Source organism: Ascaphus truei, unplaced genomic scaffold (assembly GCF_040206685.1).
Source record: "Ascaphus truei isolate aAscTru1 unplaced genomic scaffold, aAscTru1.hap1 HAP1_SCAFFOLD_513, whole genome shotgun sequence".
NCBI lineage: Eukaryota > Metazoa > Chordata > Amphibia > Anura > Ascaphidae > Ascaphus > Ascaphus truei.
In genome coordinates, this window is record NW_027456844.1 from 158,752 (window position 1) to 181,314 (window position 22,563).

Sequence of the window (22,563 nt, forward strand, 5' to 3'; positions counted from 1 at the left end):
GTATGTGGTCTCACTGATGCCCAGTGGATGAATGAGTGACCCACTATCCATATGAGGGCAGGGACTGCAAAGTGGCTTAAAGCAAAATAAACTAATACAATCTACAATATACATTTAATCAAATGAGAATGTATATAACCTAAACCACCGATATTCTTTGTCCCCCAATTCATTACATGTAATCTGGCAAACCCGCACTTGTAGCCGTGGTACCTAGTCTATAATACTGAACCCTCCTGTTTAATATCGTGTACCTGCAGTCCCCACTGGACTTTGATTGATAATTGAAATAAGCTTGCTCACCCAAAAGGCACCCCCAAAAAATGTCTGTATAAAGATAATTAATTAATAAAATCCCAAATAATTTGGGAGTGATGGGTTGACGACTATTTTTCTACTTTTAACCTCATTGGAAACATTTAACTAGTTGGTTAACCAATAATTCATTTGTCATATAAGGTTCTCCTAACAGCTGAGAGCAGAAAGAAATACCTTCTAAGTTCATATCCATGGCACAACCTGATTAACTTAATATACTTAAAGTCTGAATAAATAAAAAACAGAACCTCAAAAAATGAGTCCTTATCCAATGTAAAAGGAAACTAGTGCATAGAATCCCAACAGTTCTGCCAAACTCTAAAATATTTGACTATTTAAAGGGGGTCAACAAATTGACGAGTAAGTAACCTACTGTACTCTATGTCTTGAACACAAGATTCCATATGAACTTGAGACATACAGTACAATCTCTCCCTCTGCTCTTCCAGTGCCAGTTGCCTAAAAGACTGTGAGCCGAAATGGAATAGACTATCAGCAACTGAAACTAGGGTCATGCTTTGACTGAAATTAAATATTATAATCAAGGTAAAAATGTTGCAGCAAACTAATGAAGTTAATGATAATTTGATAGTTCCAATCATGACGCTCATATTATTACAGAAAAAGATGACATTCTTGTTTGCAATCAAATGCCCCCATTTTTTTCAATGACCAAAACAATAGCAAAAAGCTCCAATAATGTTCAATTGTGCACACAACATTCTTGGAACCAAGTATCTGGCTAATGATAAATGCTCCACTGTATGTGCGCAAAAGCCAAATTAGTCTGCTGCTTCTGCAAGGGTAGCAGCATCCCATCTTTAAAGTGGTCCTTTTTAAGTGGCAAGCAGTGTGGAGTTTAACAGGGTAAATTACTGGACTCATCTCTTATCCAAACAGACTTCATCTTTCTCTTATAGGGTATGTAGCCCCCTTTCCCTATGCCTAAAGGAAACCGCCGGCGACTACGCGTGCTGATGTACTGTTTCTGTCTGCTCACTGGAGGCCTAAACCTCCGCTTCTGGGGTGAGCTCTCTCTCTCTTTCTGTGCAGCGCCTCCACCTATGAGGGATCCCAGCATTAGCTGGATGGTTCCTCATAGCACGCAATACAATCCGTAATAACAATATAACACCACATCATATACATATGACTAATCTTTACTATACACAGTGCAATGCAACATTAACACACATAAATGATAATACACTACTGTAATACACAACACGCCACTATGTTTCCCCCAAAGTACTGAGGGTGCCTTGGGCATCTATACACCTGGTATCCACAGAACAATCCCACACACAAATGTGAAGTGATGGTGCACAGTGGGTACCTTCCTGATTACAGGCCTGACCAGTGTATATTAATGGTAAGATGCTATAGTAGGTCCAACGTATTGGGGCCTTCCCCTCATACTTTGTCCAAGGAACGGTCCACATGGCGATCTTCAGCGGAAGGATTCCTCTCCAGTCCTGCCATGTGCAGCCGGGTCCCAGGCAACAGCCCGCCGCATGGACGTGTGTCCAATGGAGCAGTAGAGCAGCATTAGCACTAAGGTGAGGACGGTCCTTATCTTGTACCTTCCCTACAAAATGGAGCAATTGGGACTCAGGGCCTAGCTGGGGCCTAAGGAGCAATGTCTAGGCCTAGTCCAGGAAGCTACTGCTCCCTGGACACTAGACTGGCTATATTCCGTTAGCCCCCAGGAGGATATCCTTAATTAAAGATGGTCGTTTGCACTCTCTCTTGCAAGTTTTTCTTGGACTTGTAATCCTTTAAAGTCCCTTTCAGGCAATCCAAGGTGGCAGCCATTTTGGCAACTACTGCGCATGCGCACCGAGCTCTGCAATGGCTGCCACCACCTCTCCCCGATCGCGTGGAGTTCTGCCGAGGAGCTGACCAGTTCCCCGCACCGGGGCAGGGTAGGGGACTCAGCTACATCCTCCCCCTGGTGGAAAATTAAACATCCCGCTTGAGAAAAACATATGTACAGGCACTTATATAATGAAGAATGCATATATACATACAACTTAAATCAGTACCATACACAACTAAACAATATTGAATATTTAAGGGAGCACTGCCTTAATAGAGGCAACCCGGTTCCGAGAGAGTTGCTGAGACTCATAGTGAGGTGCCCTTAGCAAATCATATGCCACTCGTGTTGGAGGGCGGCTCACTCTTTGACTCCGACAAGTCTCTTCACCAATGTATTTTTGGTCGGAGAGGCTACCAGCGCCTTGAGGCCCTGGCCCTCTCATAAGGTGTGAATCTGAGTTTGCATTGACTCTATGGGGAATGAAACTCCTTGGGTCGAGAGGTCAGCTTGTTGGAGCTGCTGGGGAGGGTACAGTACATGGATGACAGGCCTATCATCCACGGCTTTCTCTGTTGGCGCCCACCAGTCTGCATTTGTATTGGAAGAAGTTCCTTCCCCAGGATCCTGATTTTCTTCCATTACAGTGTCCGGAGTCCCGCTGGAATCCTCCTGCCCTATGGAAGTAATTCCGGGCACTGGATCAGGATCACTTTCCCCCACTTGAGGGATTGACAACAGATGATTCTGATGCTAGACCTTTATCCTACCCTCTGGGCCTTTGATGCGATATACAGTGAGGCAGGGAATCCTCGACTCCACCTCGAAGGGAACCTCTTGCCAGCGGTCCACTAACTTGTGCTTCCCCGGTATTCCTAGGTTCTGCAGGAGAACCTTGTCTCCAGGCCAAAATTCCCTGTAGCGTAACTTGCCTTTGTTTGTTATTTTCATTCAGCTTGGCAGTGGCTCTTTCCGACAACTGATATGCTCTGCGTAGGTTATCCTGAAGTCTTTGCACATATTTATAGCGAGTCATGTTCAGTAGACACTCTTAGATGGATGTCCACCGGTAGTCATGCCTCTGTGCCGAACATCATGAAGTAGGGTGAAAACCCTGTGGATTCAAGTCTCATGCAATTGTAGGCATGCACAAAATTCTCTACATGCTTACTCCAACCAGCCTTCTCAGAGTCCCGTAATGTGCCTACTCTAGCATATCCAGTAGTGTCTGGTTGAAGTTCTCCGGCAGGGCATCTCCTTCAGAATGGTAGGGAGTTGTACGAGACTTCCAGGTATTAATAAGCTTCAGGAGCTCCTTGATCTGCTTGCTCCTGAAGTATCTCCCTTGATCGGAGTGCATCCGATTAGGTAATCCGTAATGTATGAAGTACTGAACTTCTCTCACAGTATTTTAGCAACCGTGAGAGCTTTGTGGTCATTGGCGGGGAATGCTTACGCATATGGGGTGTAATGATTTGTTACTACGAGAATGTTCCCGATACCCTTAGAGTATGCCTCGAAGAAGAGAAAATCCATACAGACTAAGTCTATGGGACCAGAGCTCTTTAGGTGGCCCATTGGGGCTGCACGTGTATGCAGTGTCTTTCACTGTATGCACCGCAGACACCTCCGGCAATGGTGCTCCACTGATTCCCGCATCTTGGGCCAGAAGAGCCGATTCCTGAAGAAGCCACAGCGAAACGCGTTGAATCGAATCAGCTGTTGGAGGTGACAGACCTGGGGAGAATACCGAAGGAAGGTGCTGGCAAGCTACGGAGACTGACACGCTAGGCAGCCTCTTCCGCCCTTACCAGAGCCGTCACAGGACGTGACGCGGGCACACGTGAGGAACGCGGAAGTCCTCCGCTGTCTGGATACACCGGCACCATCCGTCTAACTTCAGCTGTTCTCTCCAACAAATTTATCTTTTATACAAAATTTGAGTGCAATATTTATACAATTATTGTTGTGCAATACAAATCCATATCGTACCATACCATTGTGCGCTCACTCTCTTTTCTCTCCACATCCCTTGGGAGACACTTTGAGTACTTATACGATCTATATACACCACAAGCTTCCAGATCTACAATCATTTTTTTTCCTAAGAGGGCATCCATTAAAGGGCTCCTATCAGAGAGAAAAAAATCTCTGATACGTCTGTCTTATCTTACAATTTTTGAGTACAATCATGCAGAGACTGTTTTTTGATCATATTTTTTTATTACCATCTGCACTATTATAATGTTTCTTTTTTTCATATCCTTATGAGAATCACAGCGCTCCTCCCAATTGGAAAACTACGCACGATCACTTATATGTCTGAATATTTAGTCCACCCCAGGTGTCTGTGATCATCGTGCAGGAACTGTAGGACCTTGTTCTGCAACCTTCTGGACAGGACAAGTCTTCAATCGGGTTGTTGTGATAGGGGATGACTTCGTAGAGGGGGCCATGGTCTATGTGGAACTTGCCCCATTCCCTCATGAGGATAGCGACCGTGTCGGCAGAGCACGCTTCACTAAGGAGGGGTTGTTTTCTTGGATGGCCCGGCATATGGCTTTAACCACCGGGTTTTGCATCTTGTGCACCACTAGCTCTATCCAGCTTATTATAAAGGCTTGGGTGATGGACATGCCATCTGGGTGGAAGTATGCTGCAGGGGGTGCCTTCGACTGACATCCTAATGAGTCCACCACTCTGAGTTTGGCGAAGGCTACTTTGTCTTCCACTATAGCCACTGTGGAACACATTGCTGAATCCCAGGAATCTCTTCCCATTCACCATTGTCAGATGCTGAACTTAATCCGGGCCTGCAGGACAGAGCATCAGCTCTGACATTCAGGGGACCCAGCTTGAATTTCAGGGTGAAATGGTAATTACAACAAAAGACAGGGGAGCCCAATGCTACATCCAACTGACAAAACATATATGGTAATAAGTATAAAGTGTAAATACTTCAATAATAATATTTTTCTTGGTTATTTAGTTAAACCCTTTGGCTAAAGCGTCATTAGTCTGCCTACCATGTCAAGGTATAACCACATTTTGCAGGTAATTCGACAGAGCAGCCAACCACCTGTGGCCAGTGGCATCGAGCTTGGTGGAGGTTAGGAAGTCGATCCATACCTTGAATGAGACCCCGTAAAGATAAACATTTAGTTTATCTACAACAGCCCACTTGAGAGCTAGAAATTCCAGTTTATGGACTGGGTAGTTCTGTTCACCGGGTGTCAGGCTTTGACTAACATAGACTATGGGCTGAGGACCCACAGCGTATTTTTGATGTTTTACCGCTCCCAGCCCGTTGAAGCTGGCGTCCACATGCCGGACGTACGGTTTCTACGGATATGCATAGGCCAAGACTGGAGCTTCGGTAAGACTCTTCTTAAGTTGCTTGAATTAATTCTCAAAGGCGGAAGTCCACTTGTCCCCGAACAGCACTCACGGAGTCGCTGCTTTCTGCCGAGAGTCTTCTGAATTAATCCTCAGCAGATTGTTGAGAACCTTGGCCTTACTTGAGTAACCCTCCACGAATTTTCGGTAGTATCAACAGAATCCCAGGAAGGAACGGAGTTCCATTATGTTCTCTGGTCTCTGCCAGTTCACAAAAGATGCTATGGTGGAGGAAACCTCGCTCTTAGACCCCTTGTTGGACAAAGCGTGCTGCCTAGGGATGGGTTGAAATAGCTAGAGAAGTGTATCAAAGAAGATACACCAAAGAAATCCCTTTCGTAGGCGCACCGCAGACCTTTATAGTATATACGGTCAGGGGTGAATGTGGTGGGTGAAGTTAACTTTATTTCATACTGATGTGTCAATCGTGTAGTTAAAACAGTATATATTGTTGATCTATATACTTGAAATAAAAGATAGACTCCTAAAGTCTATTTTATCTCTGCCTTGCCTCTCCTTTAATATCTATGTATTACTCTATAAGGAATAGATATGCCCTTTTTGTTATTTTATATTTTAATTTTTATTTTATCTTACTATGCTTTTATATCCCGTGTGTTATTTGAGGTTTTTGTATCCTTGGTATATATAGGTGGATGGTTATAAATCCTTTTGTTATTTTTGGTTTGGGTAATGTCACCTGATCCCTCGTTTGGGAGGGTTGTGTTCTTTATCATATATAACCAATGTTCCACTGTAGGAATTTGTTCCCTGTATCCCTGTTTAGTATATGTTGATGTATTTTAGCATAGGAGGACGTGCCCTGGTTGGCTGATGGTACAAAATCGCAGGGGGTTGTTTGTAAAACACCTACTGTATAGGACAGGTTATGGGAATGTTGGTATATACTTATTTAGCACGTGTGTTTGTCTAGAGCTGTGTGTTAACACGCTTTTAGTGGATCTAGGTGGTAGTTACTAAAATGGCAAAGAAACCGGATACTTGATATGGTAAGTTTGCTGATAGTGTTAGATTCCACGCAGTGTTGTGTTGCTAGCACTGCATCCGGGGAATTAGGGCATGGAAATGCCTCATGTACAGTTTATCCCTCGTATACCAAAAGAAAAGTGCATGTGTCAAAGGAAATGCAGTCTGTTGCCACAGGTTTTTTATGAGTACAGACTGCGCATGTGTCAGAACGAGGTTATGCTGACATAGTTTGGGGGGACTCTACGTGTGGTATAAGGTAAGTTTACTAGTCAGGCGTTCTGATAACGAGGCACTCAAAACACTTCAGACTGAACTATTTTTGCCTAAATGGCAGATTGCCAGTATATATGAAGGAATGTGTCCCATGTTAGTCTTGGTTCATTGGTAACTGCGAGCACATTCGCTAGTCATGTCATGTTTAGACAATATCGTGTCACCATAATATATCCTGAGTCTAGTGCGCACCGCGCATGCGCTTATGAGTGGGGCAGTTCATAGCCCTCAGTTAGTTATATGGACTCCGTCAGCGCATGCGTCAGAACGGGCTTCTATTGATACTGTTCTGTGGAATCTGCATAAAGTGCACGGTAAGTAAATCAATAGATAGACAGGTGCTGTGTAGTATTGCGATCTTTAGACATTCAGTGGTGTACTCTAGGTTTCTAATATGGGGTTCCCCCTGCATAGACAGAAAAATGCCCCACGTTGTTCTTACGATAATAGGAGTTGCGTACGCAATGCGTATTAGGCTGGTGTGTAGTCTAATCACATAGTTTTGCACGTGTTCTTGTTAGAACGGGGTTTTGCACCGTGTTGTGTACTTTTCCAAAGAGCAGTGTGAAGATAGTATTGGCACTGTTAGAGCGCTAAATGCGCATGCATCCGAAAGGACTTACACGGATGCTGTTTTGTGTATCCTGCGTGTAGTGTAGGATAGGTGGATACACAAATAGACAGGCGCTGTATTATATTCCCTGTGCGTGCATAGAATTATGTCCCATGTTAATATTGTAATGATTGAAGCTGCATACGCAATTCGTGGTAGGCTGAAGTGTAGTTAGTTCACGTAGTAGTGCAAATGTTCTTGTTAGAAAGGATTTTCTGCATAGTGTAGTAAAGTTCAAGGCAAGTGCTGCCCTGTGGCAGTACTGACACCTCTTTAAATGGGTGTATCATATAGGTAATAGTGTCTAAGCGTTCTCTATTTGAGCTGCTGCTGGAGATAGCTGGCAGAGTTTATTTACAAGTCGGCAAAAGACCCGACATGGCGCATGTTTCGTCACTTCCTGTGACTTCACCCCGGATGACGGAGTCCATATAACTAACTGAGGGCTATGAACTGCCCCACTCATAAGCGCATGCGCGGTGCGCACTAGACTCAGGATATATTATGGTGACACGATATTGTCTAAACATGACATGACTAGCGAATGTGCTCGCAGTTACCAATGAACCAAGACTAACATGGGACACATTCCTTCATATATACTGGCAATCTGCCATTTAGGCAAAAATAGTTCAGTCTGAAGTGTTTTGAGTGCCTCGTTATCAGAACGCCTGACTAGTAAACTTACCTTATACCACACGTAGAGTCCCCCCAAACTATGTCAGCATAACCTCGTTCTGACACATGCGCAGTCTGTACTCATAAAAAACCTGTGGCAACAGACTGCATTTCCTTTGACACATGCACTTTTCTTTTGGTATACGAGGGATAAACTGTACATGAGGCATTTCCATGCCCTAATTCCCCGGATGCAGTGCTAGCAACACAACACTGCGTGGAATCTAACACTATCAGCAAACTTACCATATCAAGTATCCGGTTTCTTTGCCATTTTAGTAACTACCACCTAGATCCACTAAAAGCGTGTTAACACACAGCTCTAGACAAACACACGTGCTAAATAAGTATATACCAACATTCCCATAACCTGTCCTATACAGTAGGTGTTTTACAAACAACCCCCTGCGATTTTGTACCATCAGCCAACCAGGGCACGTCCTCCTATGCTAAAATACATCAACATATACTAAACAGGGATACAGGGAACAAATTCCTACAGTGGAACATTGGTTATATATGATAAAGAACACAACCCTCCCAAACGAGGGATCAGGTGACATTACCCAAACCAAAAATAACAAAAGGATTTATAACAATCCACCTATATATACCAAGGATACAAAAACCTCAAATAACACACGGGATATAAAAGCATAGTAAGATAAAATAAAAATTAAAATATAAAATAACAAAAAGGGCATATCTATTCCTTATAGAGTAATACATAGATATTAAAGGAGAGGCAAGGCAGAGATAAAATAGACTTTAGGAGTCTATCTTTTATTTCAAGTATATAGATCAACAATATATACTGTTTTAACTACACGATTGACACATCAGTATGAAATAAAGTTAACTTCACCCACCACATTCACCCCTGACCGTATATACTATAAAGGTCTGCGGTGCGCCTACGAAAGGGATTTCTTTGGTGTATCTTCTTTGATACACTTCTCTAGCTCTGCCAGTTCACCCCTGCTTTGACCTTCTTTCCCTAGTCTATCCAGGACTTTCAGAAGACGATCTTCATGCTCTTACAGTATAGTGTCCATCCAAAGATGATGATATCGTCCAGGTAGACCAGACACTCCCAGGGATACATATCTCCGATGGTCTTCTCCATCAGACTCTGGAAGGTGGCGGGTGCCCCACAAATGCCTTGAGGCATCCGGGTGAACTTCTAAAAACCAAAGAGGCAGACAAACGCTCTCTTCTCTTGATCTTCGGGGCTCATGGGGACCTGGTAGTACCCGGATCGCGATCCAGCATGCTTAACCACTGACTGCTAGACAAGGTGCTGAGAATCTCTCCAATCCGAGTTAAAGTATATTGGTCTGGGACCATGCTGCAATTCAGGGTACGAGAGTACACACATAGGTGCACAGAGCAATTTTTCTTTTGTACCACCATGATAGGAGATGCATACAGGTTGCGGGACTCAGTCACAATACCAGCAGTCTCCATCTTCTTCAGGACCTCCCTCACATCATACACATCTCTGGGAGCTATGCATCTGGAACGCTCCAGGAACGGGGTGGCATCATTCAGGTGGATCATATGTTGAGCACTCTTGATGCAGCCTACAACCATTTAACTGGTGGAGAACACCTCTTGGTGCTCTGTCAGCTTGTCTTTCAGTCGTTCTTCCACTCTGGTGGTAAGGATGATTCTCTGAAGTCAAAGGGCAATCTGGGATGGGCTTCCGCATGATAGCAGCATTCAAATGAGCCAGGGGTTCCATTTGCTCAACAGGTTATATTCGACCCACTGCTTGACTGATGTGAAACCGGACAGGGTGAGGTAAGATGTTCTGAATGGACACTGAACCGATGAGAAAGCGAGGACATCCACTCCTTCATTTCTGGCACCACTTTGAACTCTCTCTTCGCGTCCTCTTCAGGTTAGTTTCGAGTGAAAAGTACCAGTCTTTTTCATCACGGCCCGGGTAGTTGGATATAGCTGCCATGTGTCTCATTCCCCCTGGTGGAACCTCTGTCAACCCCTTCTCGAGGTTGAAAAACTGTCCAACCCCTTCTTTGGCAGAGATTCGCTAGCACTCTTCTTTGAAGAAAGGATGAATCCTCAAGGATTATTAGGGTAATTCTCCAGCTTATTGAAGGTATGTCAGGATCAAGGCCCGCACCACATCAGCGTTGGTCCCTAGTATGATGAGGGAATTTGGATGTTCCTTGGGTTCTGGACACACCAATGCTTCCACTTCCATGGGGTGAGTTTTGTAGGTGTTAAGCAGCGGGATATCTAGCCGCACTTGAATCACTCTATCAATAGGGTTGTCCTCGCTACTGAGGCTCATTCCCTTCATAAACATCTTTCCTTATAATAAGTTTTAAATCGGTTTACAGTGACATATAAACATAATCCACCACCTCTTCTATTTGCTTGATCCCTCCGAAAAAGTGAATACTGCTGCGGCACAGTTTATTCGAGCATTTGCCCGTTCTGTGCCGCAGCAGTAGCCTGGCGCGCGCCCGAGAGTGACGGGCGCGCGCCGAAGCAGCGGAAGAGCGCCCTCCGATCGGGGCGCTCTCCCTACCGCTGCCGGGTCCGCCGGGTCCCCCGGAACCCCCTGCCGCTGTCCCGCGATCGCGGGACACCAGGGCTCCCTCGGGGAGCCCCTGGACGCGCGTGCAGGGGGCGCACGCTCCCGAAGACGCGTGACCGCGCGTCTATGACGCGCGGCACGCCGAGGGGCGGCCACTAGCAAGCCGGGAAATCTCCCGGCTTGCGGATCTGGCCGCAGTGTGATAAACTGTGTCGCCAGTGTAGCCCTCTAAATTAACTGCCAGTCATGTTTTTCATCCTACCATGTTTCAGTAATGCCTATAATATAATTTTGCATCTGTGGGGCAATTATTTAAAGCTCCCCCATTTTATCTGTAAGATTTCTTGCATTAGCAAGCATGCATTTAAGTTTTTTTCGAGTCTGTGCTACAGTGACGGCCGGCGTAAAACTAATACGGCTGTCGCCGCAGTTTAAAAACAGCTGCTTGCGGCGTGCGGCTATCTTCGGCCGTTTTCAGCCAGTTTTCCCGCGCCTCGGGCGCTTTCAATAGTAAGCGCCTTTAGAGCTTATCTATTGAAGCGGCCGCTGCGCGGGAAACTCCGTTTTAAATGGAAAGAAGCCCCGCGGTTAGCCCGCTATGCACCCGGCAAGCTTTAGAATAAAGCTTGCCGGGACAGTACTATTATCTTATCTGATCCTTCCTTTCTACTCCTTTTATATTTAGTCTTTAAATGTTTTCTAGTTTTATCTATATTTAATATGGTGTCTCACTGCATGCCAAACTCTCAGTTCCCTCCCTTCTCCCTCCATGGCCCCTAGCTATTTCACCATTCCGATCTGTTCAGGCTTGTTCTTGATTCTTCTTCATTGAGGTGCAATCCATCTCTAGCATAAAAATAGCACTCTTAGAAAAGAACTCAGAGTGCTATAAAAAAACAAACACGTGTTTCTACACCACTTTCATAGCCATGAATTAGCCTCCCTATGCTCCTACTTTCTGTCTGGGGTAGCACATGGCACTGGTAGTATTTCAGAAAATGCTACCTTGGATGTCCTTGCATTGAGCTTGCGGCCTAGATCCCTGAAATAATTTTTTCTAACTTGGTCATCAGTGCCAACGTGTACCAAGTCCGCAAGGTCAGTCCCAGCCTTTCCCAACAAGCTGTCAACTGCAAACTGTTAATTTCATGTGGTCACAGCAACATATTGCCCTTCCTCTTCTCCTAATAATGGATTCCCCTAGCAAAACAACATTTCTGGTACTCTGAGTATCCTGAGTACCCTCTGTACTGGAGGAACTATTCCCCTAGCTGCAAGAGGAATCAGTCTCCCTCAGCCGTGCCCCCCATATCTGCACTCAACTGGAAAATCTATTGGAATGGGCCAGCTCAGAACTAGCCTTCCTATAAAATATATAAGATGGGGGCTCAGCCAGCAAACTACATCTCCCAGGAGCATTAGCGGAGTCACCTGATGCCAGGGAGTCAATAGGAGGGCTGGATTCCCGGAGGGCAGGAAAGGGAAGTGTGGGGGAGAGACCACGCTAGTCAGAGGGCGCGAGAGGAGCAGGGAAGGAGGTAGTGTGCGGGCAGGGGGTCAGTGACCGACCTGCATAGGCTAGATCTTCCCTGAGGGCCCAAATAGATTCCCTCAGTCACCGAAGGTTGTGGACTGCAGGGAAGCCCTATAGTGATAGTGACATCATCCCCTTACTGAATAAGCAGCTAGGGACAAGTGTGCTGAGTTGCAGTTGTTGCAGTCATCTGGGACCCGGTTGCTGAGCATCGTGACATCAGACCAACTGCGCTGGATCGGCGGATCCTTTTTGAAGTTGTCACCGGTCACTGCAGTGACCGGAAGGTATTTACAACAAGTGCACCAACACCGTTAACAGGCGCTGATCCCGCCTTAGGGAACACTCTTTGGGGACACTAAGTGGAGTGGCCAAAGGACTGAGCCTATATACAAATACATTACATGGACACGGTGTGGGGCACGCGGTGACGGGACAGAGACATTACTCCTTAAGAGATTGGCCGAGCCACTAGTGTTCTAAGTATAGTGTAAGCTAATTAATGTGTTGAATGTGTTATATGCCATATAAAGTATAAGGGTTATTCTGTGTGTTACAGTAAAACAGTTCAAAGCATATGTGTGTTCCTATAGTTCTTGCCCAGGGGAATCTTACATGATGGGGATCCTGGGTAAGTGGAGGCGCTGCCGCTAAGATAAGCGTTACCCCAGGCTCCCAGTTAAGTGGAGGCTCAGATCTCCTGGAGCCACAGGTGTATGCAGTACCCGTAGTCTCTCTAGAGCGTAGGAAAGAGGGCTACATATATATATATATATATATATATATATATATATATATATATATATATATATACTATATATTTCTCAAACAGTCATATGTTTCTATGTCTGTATGTGTCTCCCTGTGTCCCTCCCTGTGTCCCTAGCGGCAATCCCATTGGACCTTGGGCCAGGCCAATGAGATTGCTCCCTTGGCCCGCCCGCCCGTCCCTGCACACCTCTCATTGGCCTGAGGCGGAGTGACGGGCCAAAGGAGAGACACACACACACACTCACTCACACACACAATCACTCACTCACTCTCCTCGGATCTGCGACAGTCCCACTCTCCACCACCTCTCACTCCTGTTGTGTGTGTGTGTGTGTGCCGCCCTCACCACAAACCCCCCGCACCGCAAACCCCCCGCACTGCAAACCCCCCGCCCCCCCTCACCGAAAACTCCCCGCCCCCCCTCACTGCAAACCCCCCCGCACCGCAAACCCCCCGCCCCCCTCACCGCAAACTCCCTGCCCACCCTCACCGCAAACTCCCCGCCCCCCCTCACCGCAACCCCCCCCTCACCGCAAACCCCCCGCCCCCACTCACCGCAAACCTCAGCCTCCCCGGCGCCAAGCCTCCTCCACCTCACCTCTCACACACCGCCAGCAAAACTCCCGCCGCCAGCAACACTCCCGCCGCCTCTCACACGCCGCCGCCTGCCCACTCAGCTCTTCTCATCGTGGCCCCGTCTTACCGCCGGGAGCGCCAGCAAGCAGTTAACCCCCCCGCGGCCGAGCCGGGAGCACCGGGGGCGCAAGGAGGTAACCTCCCCCCACCCACACACAACCCCCCCCGCGGCCGAGCCGGGAGCACGGGGGGCATAAGGAGGTAACCTCCCCCCTCACACCCCACCGCGGCCGAGCCGGGAGCACCGGGGGCGCAAGGAAGTAACCTCCCCCCCCTCCCCCCCCCACCACACACAAACCCACCCCCCTGCGGCCGAGCCGGGAGCACCGGGGGCGCAAGGAGGTAACCTTCCCCCCCCACCACACACAACCCCCCCCCACGGCCGGGAGCACCGGGTGGCGCAAGGAGGTAACCTCCCCCCCCTCCACACAACCCCCCCCCCCTCCACACCCCCCCCCCCCCTCCACACATCCCCCCCCCTCACACAACCCGCCCCCACACACACAACCCCCCCACACACACACACACAACCCCCCCACACACACACAACCCCCCCCCCCCGCAGCCGGGAGCACCGGCTGGCGCAAGGAGGTACACACACACACAGTGACACACACACAGTGACACACACTGACACACACACACACAGTCATACACTGACTGACACACTCTGACTGACACACACTGACTGACACACAGTCACACACTGACTGACACACACTGAATGACACACACTGACTGACACACAGTCACACACTGACACACACTGACTGACACACAGTCACACACTGACTGACACACACTGACTGACACACAGTCACACACTGACTGACTCACAGTCACACTCGCCCACTCGCCCACTCGCCCACTCACCCACTCACCCACTCACCCACTCACCGCCGCACGCAAACACTGACTGACGCACACTGACTGAGGCACACACACACACTGACTGCCTGACACACACTGAATGGCGCCCGCGCACACACATTGACTGACGCGCGTACACACACCCTGACTAACGCACACACCTGAGACACACATACTGACTGACGCACACACACACGCACACACACCCTGACTGACGCACGCACACACACCCTGACTGACGCACGCACACACACCCTGACTGACGCACGCACACACACCCTGACTGACGCACGCACACACACACACCCTGACTGACGCACGCACACACACCCTGACTGACGCACGCACACACACCCTGACTGACGCACGCACACACCCCCTGACTGACGCACGCACACACACCCTGACTGACGCACGCACACACACCCTGACTGACGCACGCACACACACCCTGACTGACGCATGCACACACACACCCTGACTGACGCACGCGCACACACACCCTGACTGACGCACGCGCACACACACCCTGACTGACGCACGCACACACACCCTGACTGACGCACGCACAGACACACTGACTGGCGCACGCACAGACACACTGACTGGCGCACACACACACACTGACTGCCGCACACACACACACACTGACTGGCGCACACACACACACACTGACTGCCGCACACACACTGACTGAGGCACACACGCACGCACGCACACACTGACAGTGTGTGTGTGTGTGCGTCACTCAGTCTGTGTGTGTTTTTGTTTCTGCGTCAGACTCACTGACGCACGCGCACACACACACACTGACTGACTGACGCACACACAATGACTGACGCACACACTGCATGAAGCTGTAAAGGGGGACAAACAGAGATGTAAAGGAGGGAGGGGGGGACTGGATTGATGTGAATGGGGGACAAACAGAGAGAGGGGGGAGGAGAGAGGAGACAGAGAGGAGCGGGAACATTACATCCCGGGCAACGCCGGGTCTCTCAGCTAGTATTTATATATATATATATATATATATATATATATATATATATATATATATATATATATATATACAGCGTTCGACAATTCTATACATTTACACGCCCGGGGCGTGTGGATTTAACCCCCGGGCGAGTAAATATTGGCCCAAGCAGAACACGTGCTTGTTTTTTTAAATTTCCCTGCTCGCGCTGAAAATTTCCCTGCTCGCGCTGAAAAATAAAAAAAATAAAAACTCCACCTACCTGATTGCTGATTGGCGCGTGCTCCTAGGCTTTGTGGGTGCGCGGCCAGGCTCTATATGAGCCTGCCACCAACGAGCGGCCATTCTTTCTGGCCGGAGATCTATTGGAGAGTAAGTACTCCAATCTCTGCATGCTGCGGCCCCTCTGATCCTTCCCTGCCTCCTGCAAGCCTCCTCCCCGCTTCCCGCGTGGGGCAGAAGATGGTAGGTGGGTGTCCCCCCTTCTGTCCCTGTCCCCGCTTACCCGTCTTCCTGCTGATCCCCGTGCGGGGCAGGAGATGGTAGGGGGGTGTCCCCCCTTCTGTCCCTGTCCCCGTTTACCCGGTCTTCCTGCTGATCCCCACGTGGGGCAGGAGATGGTAGGGGGGTGTCCCCCCTTCTGTCCCTGTCCCCGCTTACCCCGACTTCCTGCCGATCCCCGCGGGGGGTTGGATATGGTCACGGGGGGCGAGCGGGACAGTGGTGGTGGTCGCGCGGCCTTTCCTCTTCTTCCCCCTGTCGTGTGTGTGTCTGTGTGTATGCATGGGTGTGTGTCTTTGTGTATGCATGTATGTGTGTGCATGGGAGAGTGTGCCCAGCTATCTTCATGACGGCGCAGCATAAGGTGTGGGGGGGGCCGTCTGCCCGTCTGCCCATCTGCCCATCTTCCCGCTCGACCACAAGCTTCATGCCGGCGAGGGGAGCAGGGCAGTGGCGGCCACGGCGGGGACTGACTGTCCGCTGGGGCGCCCGCTGGGGGACACATTGCAATGTGCCTGCCACCTCCCCAAACTACGACCGCGTGAGGTATGGGGGTGGGGGGGGATGTCAGCCTGCCCCCCCTCCCATGAGCGTGAGATGGGCACGGGTGGGGGAGGAGCGTGGTGGTGGTGCTGGTCGCGGCCTTTCCTCCCCCCCTGTGTGTGTGTGTCTGTGTGTGTGTCTGTGTGTATGGGAGAATGTGTGACACACCAAAGGTACCCCCCCAATCAGTTACCCCCCAGTCAGTGTCAGTCACCCCCCACCCCCAGTCAGTTTCAGTTACCCCCCACCTCCAGTCAGTGTCAGTCACCCCCCACCCCCAGTCAGTGTCAGTCACCCCCCACCCCCAGTCAGTGTCAGTCACCCCCCAACCCCAGTCAGTGTCAGTCACCCCCCCACACCCTGACTGACGCACGCACACACACCCTGACTGACGCACGCACACACACCCTGACTGACGCACGCACACACACCCTGACTGACGCACGCACACACACACACCCTGACTGACGCACGCACACACACCCTGACTGACGCACGCACACACACCCTGACTGACGCACGCACACACACCCTGACTGACGCACGCACACACACCCTGACTGACGCACGCACACACACACCCTGACTGATGCACGCGCACACACACCCTGACTGACGCACGCGCACACACACCCTGACTGACGCACGCACTCACACCCTGACTGACGCACGCACAGACACACTGACTGGCGCACGCACAGACACACTGACTGGCGCACACACACACACACTGACTGCCGCACACACACACACCCTGACTGACGCACGCACACACACCCTGACTGACGCACGCACACACACCCTGACTGACGCACGCACACACACACCCTGACTGATGCACGCGCACACACACCCTGACTGACTGACGCACGCGCACACACACCCTGACTGACGCACGCACACACACCCTGACTGACGCACGCACAGACACACTGACTGGCGCACGCACAGACACACTGACTGGCGCACACACACACACTGACTGGCGCACACACACACACACTGATTGGCGCACACACACACACTGACTGCCGCACACACACACACTGACTGGCGCACACACACACACACTGACTGGCGCACACACACACACACACTGACTGAGGCACACACGCACGCACGCACACACTGACAGTGTGTGTGTGTGTGTGTGCGTCACTCAGTCTGTGTGTGTGTGTTTGTGTTTCTGCGTCAGACTCACTGACGCACGCGCACACACACACACTGACTGACTGACGCACACACAATGACTGACGCACACACTGCATGAAGCTGTAAAGGGGGACAAACAGAGATGTAAAGGAGGGAGGGGGGGGACTGGATTGATGTGAATGGGGGACAAACAGAGAGAGGGGGGAGGAGAGAGGAGACAGAGAGGAGCGGGAACATTACATCCCGGGCAACGCCGGGTCTCTCAGCTAGTATTTATATATATATATATATATATATATATATATACAGTGTTCGACAATCCTATACATTTACACGCCCGGGGCGTGTGGATTTAACCCCCGGGCGAGTAAATATTGGCCCAAGCAGAACACGTGCTGGTTTTTTTAAATTTCCCTGCTCGCGCTGAAATTTTACCCCCCACCCCCAGTCAGTGTCAGTCACCCCCCCACCCCCAGTCAGTATCAGTCACCCCCCACCCCCAGTCAGTGTCAGTCACCCCCCACCCCCAGTCAGTGTCAGTCACCCCCCCACCCCCAGTCAGTGTCAGTCACCCCCCCACCCCAAGTCAGTGTCAGTCACCCCCCCACCCCCAGTCAGTGTCAGTCACCCCTGGCCTAGTCAGTGTCAGTCACCCCTGCCCACCCCCAGTCAGTGTCAGTCACCCCCCCACCCCCAGTCAGTGTCAGTCACCCCCCCACCCCCGTCAGTTTCAGTCACCCCCCCACCCCCAGTCAGTGTCAGTCACCCCCCCACCCCCAGTCAGTGTCAGTCACCCCCCCACCCCCAGTCAGTATCAGTCACCCCCCACCCCCAGTCAGTGTCAGTCACCCCCCACCCCCAGTCAGTGTCAGTCACCCCCCACCCCCAGTCAGTGTCAGTCACCCCTGGCCTAGTCAGTGTCAGTCACCCCTGCCCAGTCAGTGTCAGTCACCCCCCCCACCCCCAGTCAGTGTCAGTCACCCCCCCCACCCCCAGTCAGTGTCAGTCACCCCCCACCCCCATCAGTTTCAGTCACCCCCCCACCCCCAGTCAGTGTCAGTCACCCCCCCACCCCCAGTCAGTGTCAGTCACCCCTGCCCCAGTCAGTGTCAGTCACCCCTGCCCCAGTCAGTGTCAGTCACCCCTGCCCCAGTCAGTGTCAGTCACCCCTGCTCCAGTCAGTGTCAGTCACCCCTGCCCCAGCCAGTGTCAGTCACCCCTGCCCCAGTCAGTGTCAGTCACCCCTGCCCCAGTCAGTGTCAGTCACCCCTGCCCAAGTCAGTGTCAGTCACCCCTGCCCCTGTCAGTGTCAGTCACCCCTGCCCCAGTCAGTGTCAGTCACCCCTGCCCCAGTCAGTGTCAGTCACCCCTGCCCTAGTCAGTGTCAGTCACTCCTGCCCCAGTCAGTGTCAGTCACTCACCCACACACCCAGTCACCCCTGCCCCACCCAGCCACTCACCCAGCCAGCCACTCACCCAGCCAGCCACTCACCCAGCCAGCCACTCACCCAGCCAGCCACTCACCCAGCCAGCCACTCACCCAGAGTACAATGGAACGAAATCAGGGGAGCGTCAGTACCTGGAAAAAATATATACAAACTACCATAGTGTATACTGCTAATAAACAAAACATATAATACGGTAGGGCTCCAAGGAGCAACAGGGAGCTGGGTTAGGTATATAGTCCAAAACAGCATATGATTTAGGGAGAACGATATCCCAGAAGAGAGACACAGAGTCAAGGATAAAAAGCCATATAAAATTTATCCGGAAATGGTAAAAGTCAAGGCTTACAATGGCTTTACCATTTCCGGATAAATTTTATATGGCTTTTTATCCTTGACTCTGTGTCTCTCTTCTGGGATATCGTTCTCCCTAAATCATATGCTGTTTTGGACTATATACCTAACCCAGCTCCCTGTTGCTCCTTGGAGCCCTACCGTATTATATGTTTTGTTTATTAGCAGTATACACTATGGTAGTTTGTATATATTTTTTCCAGGTACTGACGCTCCCCTGATTTCGTTCCATTGTACTCTGAGTGTGGACCCTGAAACAGTCCTACAAGGGTTTGAGTGTTTTTACTTTTATTTTATTGCACGGTGAAGTTTACATATATTTATCCTTTTTTTATGTTCTCACTGTTATTTGCACATAGATATAGTGTTTGAGCGCCATCTAGTGTCTTTCGTATGTAGCAGCCACTCACCCAGCCAGTCACTCACCCAGCCAGTCACTCACCCAGCCAGTCACTCACCCAGCCTCTCTCTCTCTGTGTATCACCCACCCTCTGTCTCCCCCACACTCTCTCTCTCCCCCCACACTCTCTCCCCCCACACTCTCTCTCTCCCCCCACACTCTCTCTCCCCCCCCACACACTCTCTCTCTCCCCCCACACTCTCTCTCTCCCCCCACACTCTCTCTCTCTCCCCCCACATTCTCTCTCTCCCCCACACTCTCTCTCTCCCCCACACTCCCCCACACTCTCTCTCTCTCCCCCACACTCTCTCTCTCTCTCCCCCCCACCTCCTCTCTCTCTCTCCCCCCACACTCTCTCCCCCCACACTCTCTCTCTCTCCCCCCACACTCTCTCTCTCCCCCACACTCTCTCTCTCCCCCACACTCCCCCACACTCTCTCTCTCTCCCCCACACTCTCTCTCTCTCTCCCCCACACTCTCTCCCCCACACTCTCTCTCTCTCTCCCACACTCTCTCTCTCCCCCCACACTCTCTCTCTCTCCCCCACACTCTCTCTCCCTCTCCCCCACACTCCCCCACACTCCCCCACACTCTCTCTCTCTCCCATACACTCTCTCTCTCTCCCCCACTTTCTCTCTCTCTCTCTCTCTTCCCCACACTCTCTCTCTCTCTCTCTGTCACTCACACTCTGGACCTGGATCTCTTATTTACCCTTTATATCTTAACTGCCCTATACTACACCGAAATCTTAACTGCCCTATTCTGCTTTCTTCCAGATCTGACTCAAGCTTCACACGGAAGACATCGGAACCCCCCCCCCCAAACCCAGAAGACAGGTAGGGAACACCTCACCTCCAATTTATAACATTGCGGGAATGAGGGTACCTGGACATTGAGGGACTGCGGATCAGGTAAGATCCCAGGTGGGATTGCTGTTTTAGATATTGTGAAGCGGGGGCATCCAGACACTGGTTAAGGGGTTCAGGAAACTAGTCATTCACACCTGGCTTTTAATTCTAGATCCGACATTTACACACACACGTAACAAGGACTAATTGTAGTATAATGTAATACAATAAATACATTTGTCAAAAACGAATGTTGTTCTGACTAGGAATTTATTAAATGTATTTTATTTATATATTTTATTTTAAAGCGGGGTTGGGGGCGGGACTAGGGGCGGGGTTGGGGGCGGGACTAGGGGAGGGGTTGGGGGTGGGATTAGGAGCAGGGTTGGGGGCGGGACTAGGTGGCAAGTAGATTTTTTGGTTGGGCGAGTAGATTTTTGGGTGATTTGTCGAACACTTTATATATATATATATATATACATATATATATATATATATATATATATATATACCGTATTTCCTCGATTCTAAGACGCCATCGATTGTAAGACGCACCATCGATTTGGCCCTTACAATCGAGGAAAATTGCCTTTTCACTTACCATGTTTCAGGAGAGGTCCCATGTCAGCGGAGGATGAAGCGGCGGAGGCAGTAGAGGTCCCACGTCTGCAGATTGTTGAAGATGGACAGTGGGCAGGTGTGCGGCGGTAGAACAGGGCCCAAGTCTGCAGGTGAATGAAGATAAGAAGACAGCGGGCGTGCGGTGGCGGCAGGAGATCATATTAGCAGGAGAGCTGAGCAAGAGTAGAACGGCATAGGGGAGCAGCTGGGAAGGAGCTCACTGTAACACCAGAAGTTGACCGGTGTCTGACTTTGGGTTACAGTGTGCTCATCCCCAGCTGTTCCCCTATGAAGCTCTGCTCCTGCTATTATGATCTCCTGCCGCCACCTCCACCGCACGCCCGCTGTCGTCTTATCTTCATTCACTTGCAGACTTGGGACCTGTTCTGCTGCTGCTGCTGCCGCACTCCCACCCGCTTTCCATTTTCAACCATCTGCAGACGTGGGACCTCTCCTGCTGCCGCCCGCTTCATCCTCCGCTGACATGGGACCTCTCCTGAAACATGATAAGTGAAAAGAGGGGGTTATTCCTGTGGACACTTTTTATTATTTTGTTTTTTTTAATACATCGATTCTAAGACGCACCCCGATTTCAGACATGTGAAAATCAGGAAAAAGGTGCGTCTTAGAATCGAGGAAATAGGGTATATACATTGCATAAGATTGCTGGAGTAAGATGTTTTACTGCTGTCTCAAGGAAAATTCAGCAAGACCAAAGTTTTCCTTCCTCCTCAACATAATTTTCTAATTAAATTTAAAACTATTCAGTATGACCAGAAAAATTACCAAATCCTGCTTTTTTATTAATCCTTGAGGCAGATTCTGTATCGATAGAATTGGGTTTGATAATTGGATTTGTTATTTGTTTTTAGAAAAACAAACAGTGTTTGAACAAACAAATCTTAAGTCATGTTACCGAAATCGTGGGAGATCCCAGAAGTCTAACGTTTTCATTTGTCAAATTTAGGAGCCTCAGAAATGTTGGATCTTCATAATCCATGCGATGTCCAAGTAAAATTGCCACAATTATATTGGCAACGGCTGCATTCATTATCATGGTGTTATCAAACGGCTTTCCTATGAACGCAAGATTGATGAAAAGCATTAAAGAAAACAACCAATATTTTTTTATAAAATAGAATCGAAAGTATAGGATATAAATGAAAAAAATACAATATAATAAAGATAGTCATGAAAAGTAGACTCTCGTCATATGGGGACAATGCTCCCCCACGTCCAGTGATGAAACATAGACT

At 49.6% G+C, this 22,563-nt stretch overlaps 1 protein-coding gene across 1 annotated transcript in view; it reads right to left on the bottom strand.

The window, feature by feature from the left end:
• The window catches only part of LOC142485023 (cytochrome P450 2K1-like), a 103,535-nt gene that overhangs the window by 67,147 nt on the left and 13,825 nt on the right, over positions 1-22,563 (bottom strand). The window contains exon 4 of the mRNA XM_075584253.1: positions 22,224-22,384. Within this exon, the coding sequence (XP_075440368.1) occupies positions 22,224-22,384 (161 nt within the window). The remainder of the gene's footprint in view (positions 1-22,223; positions 22,385-22,563) is intronic.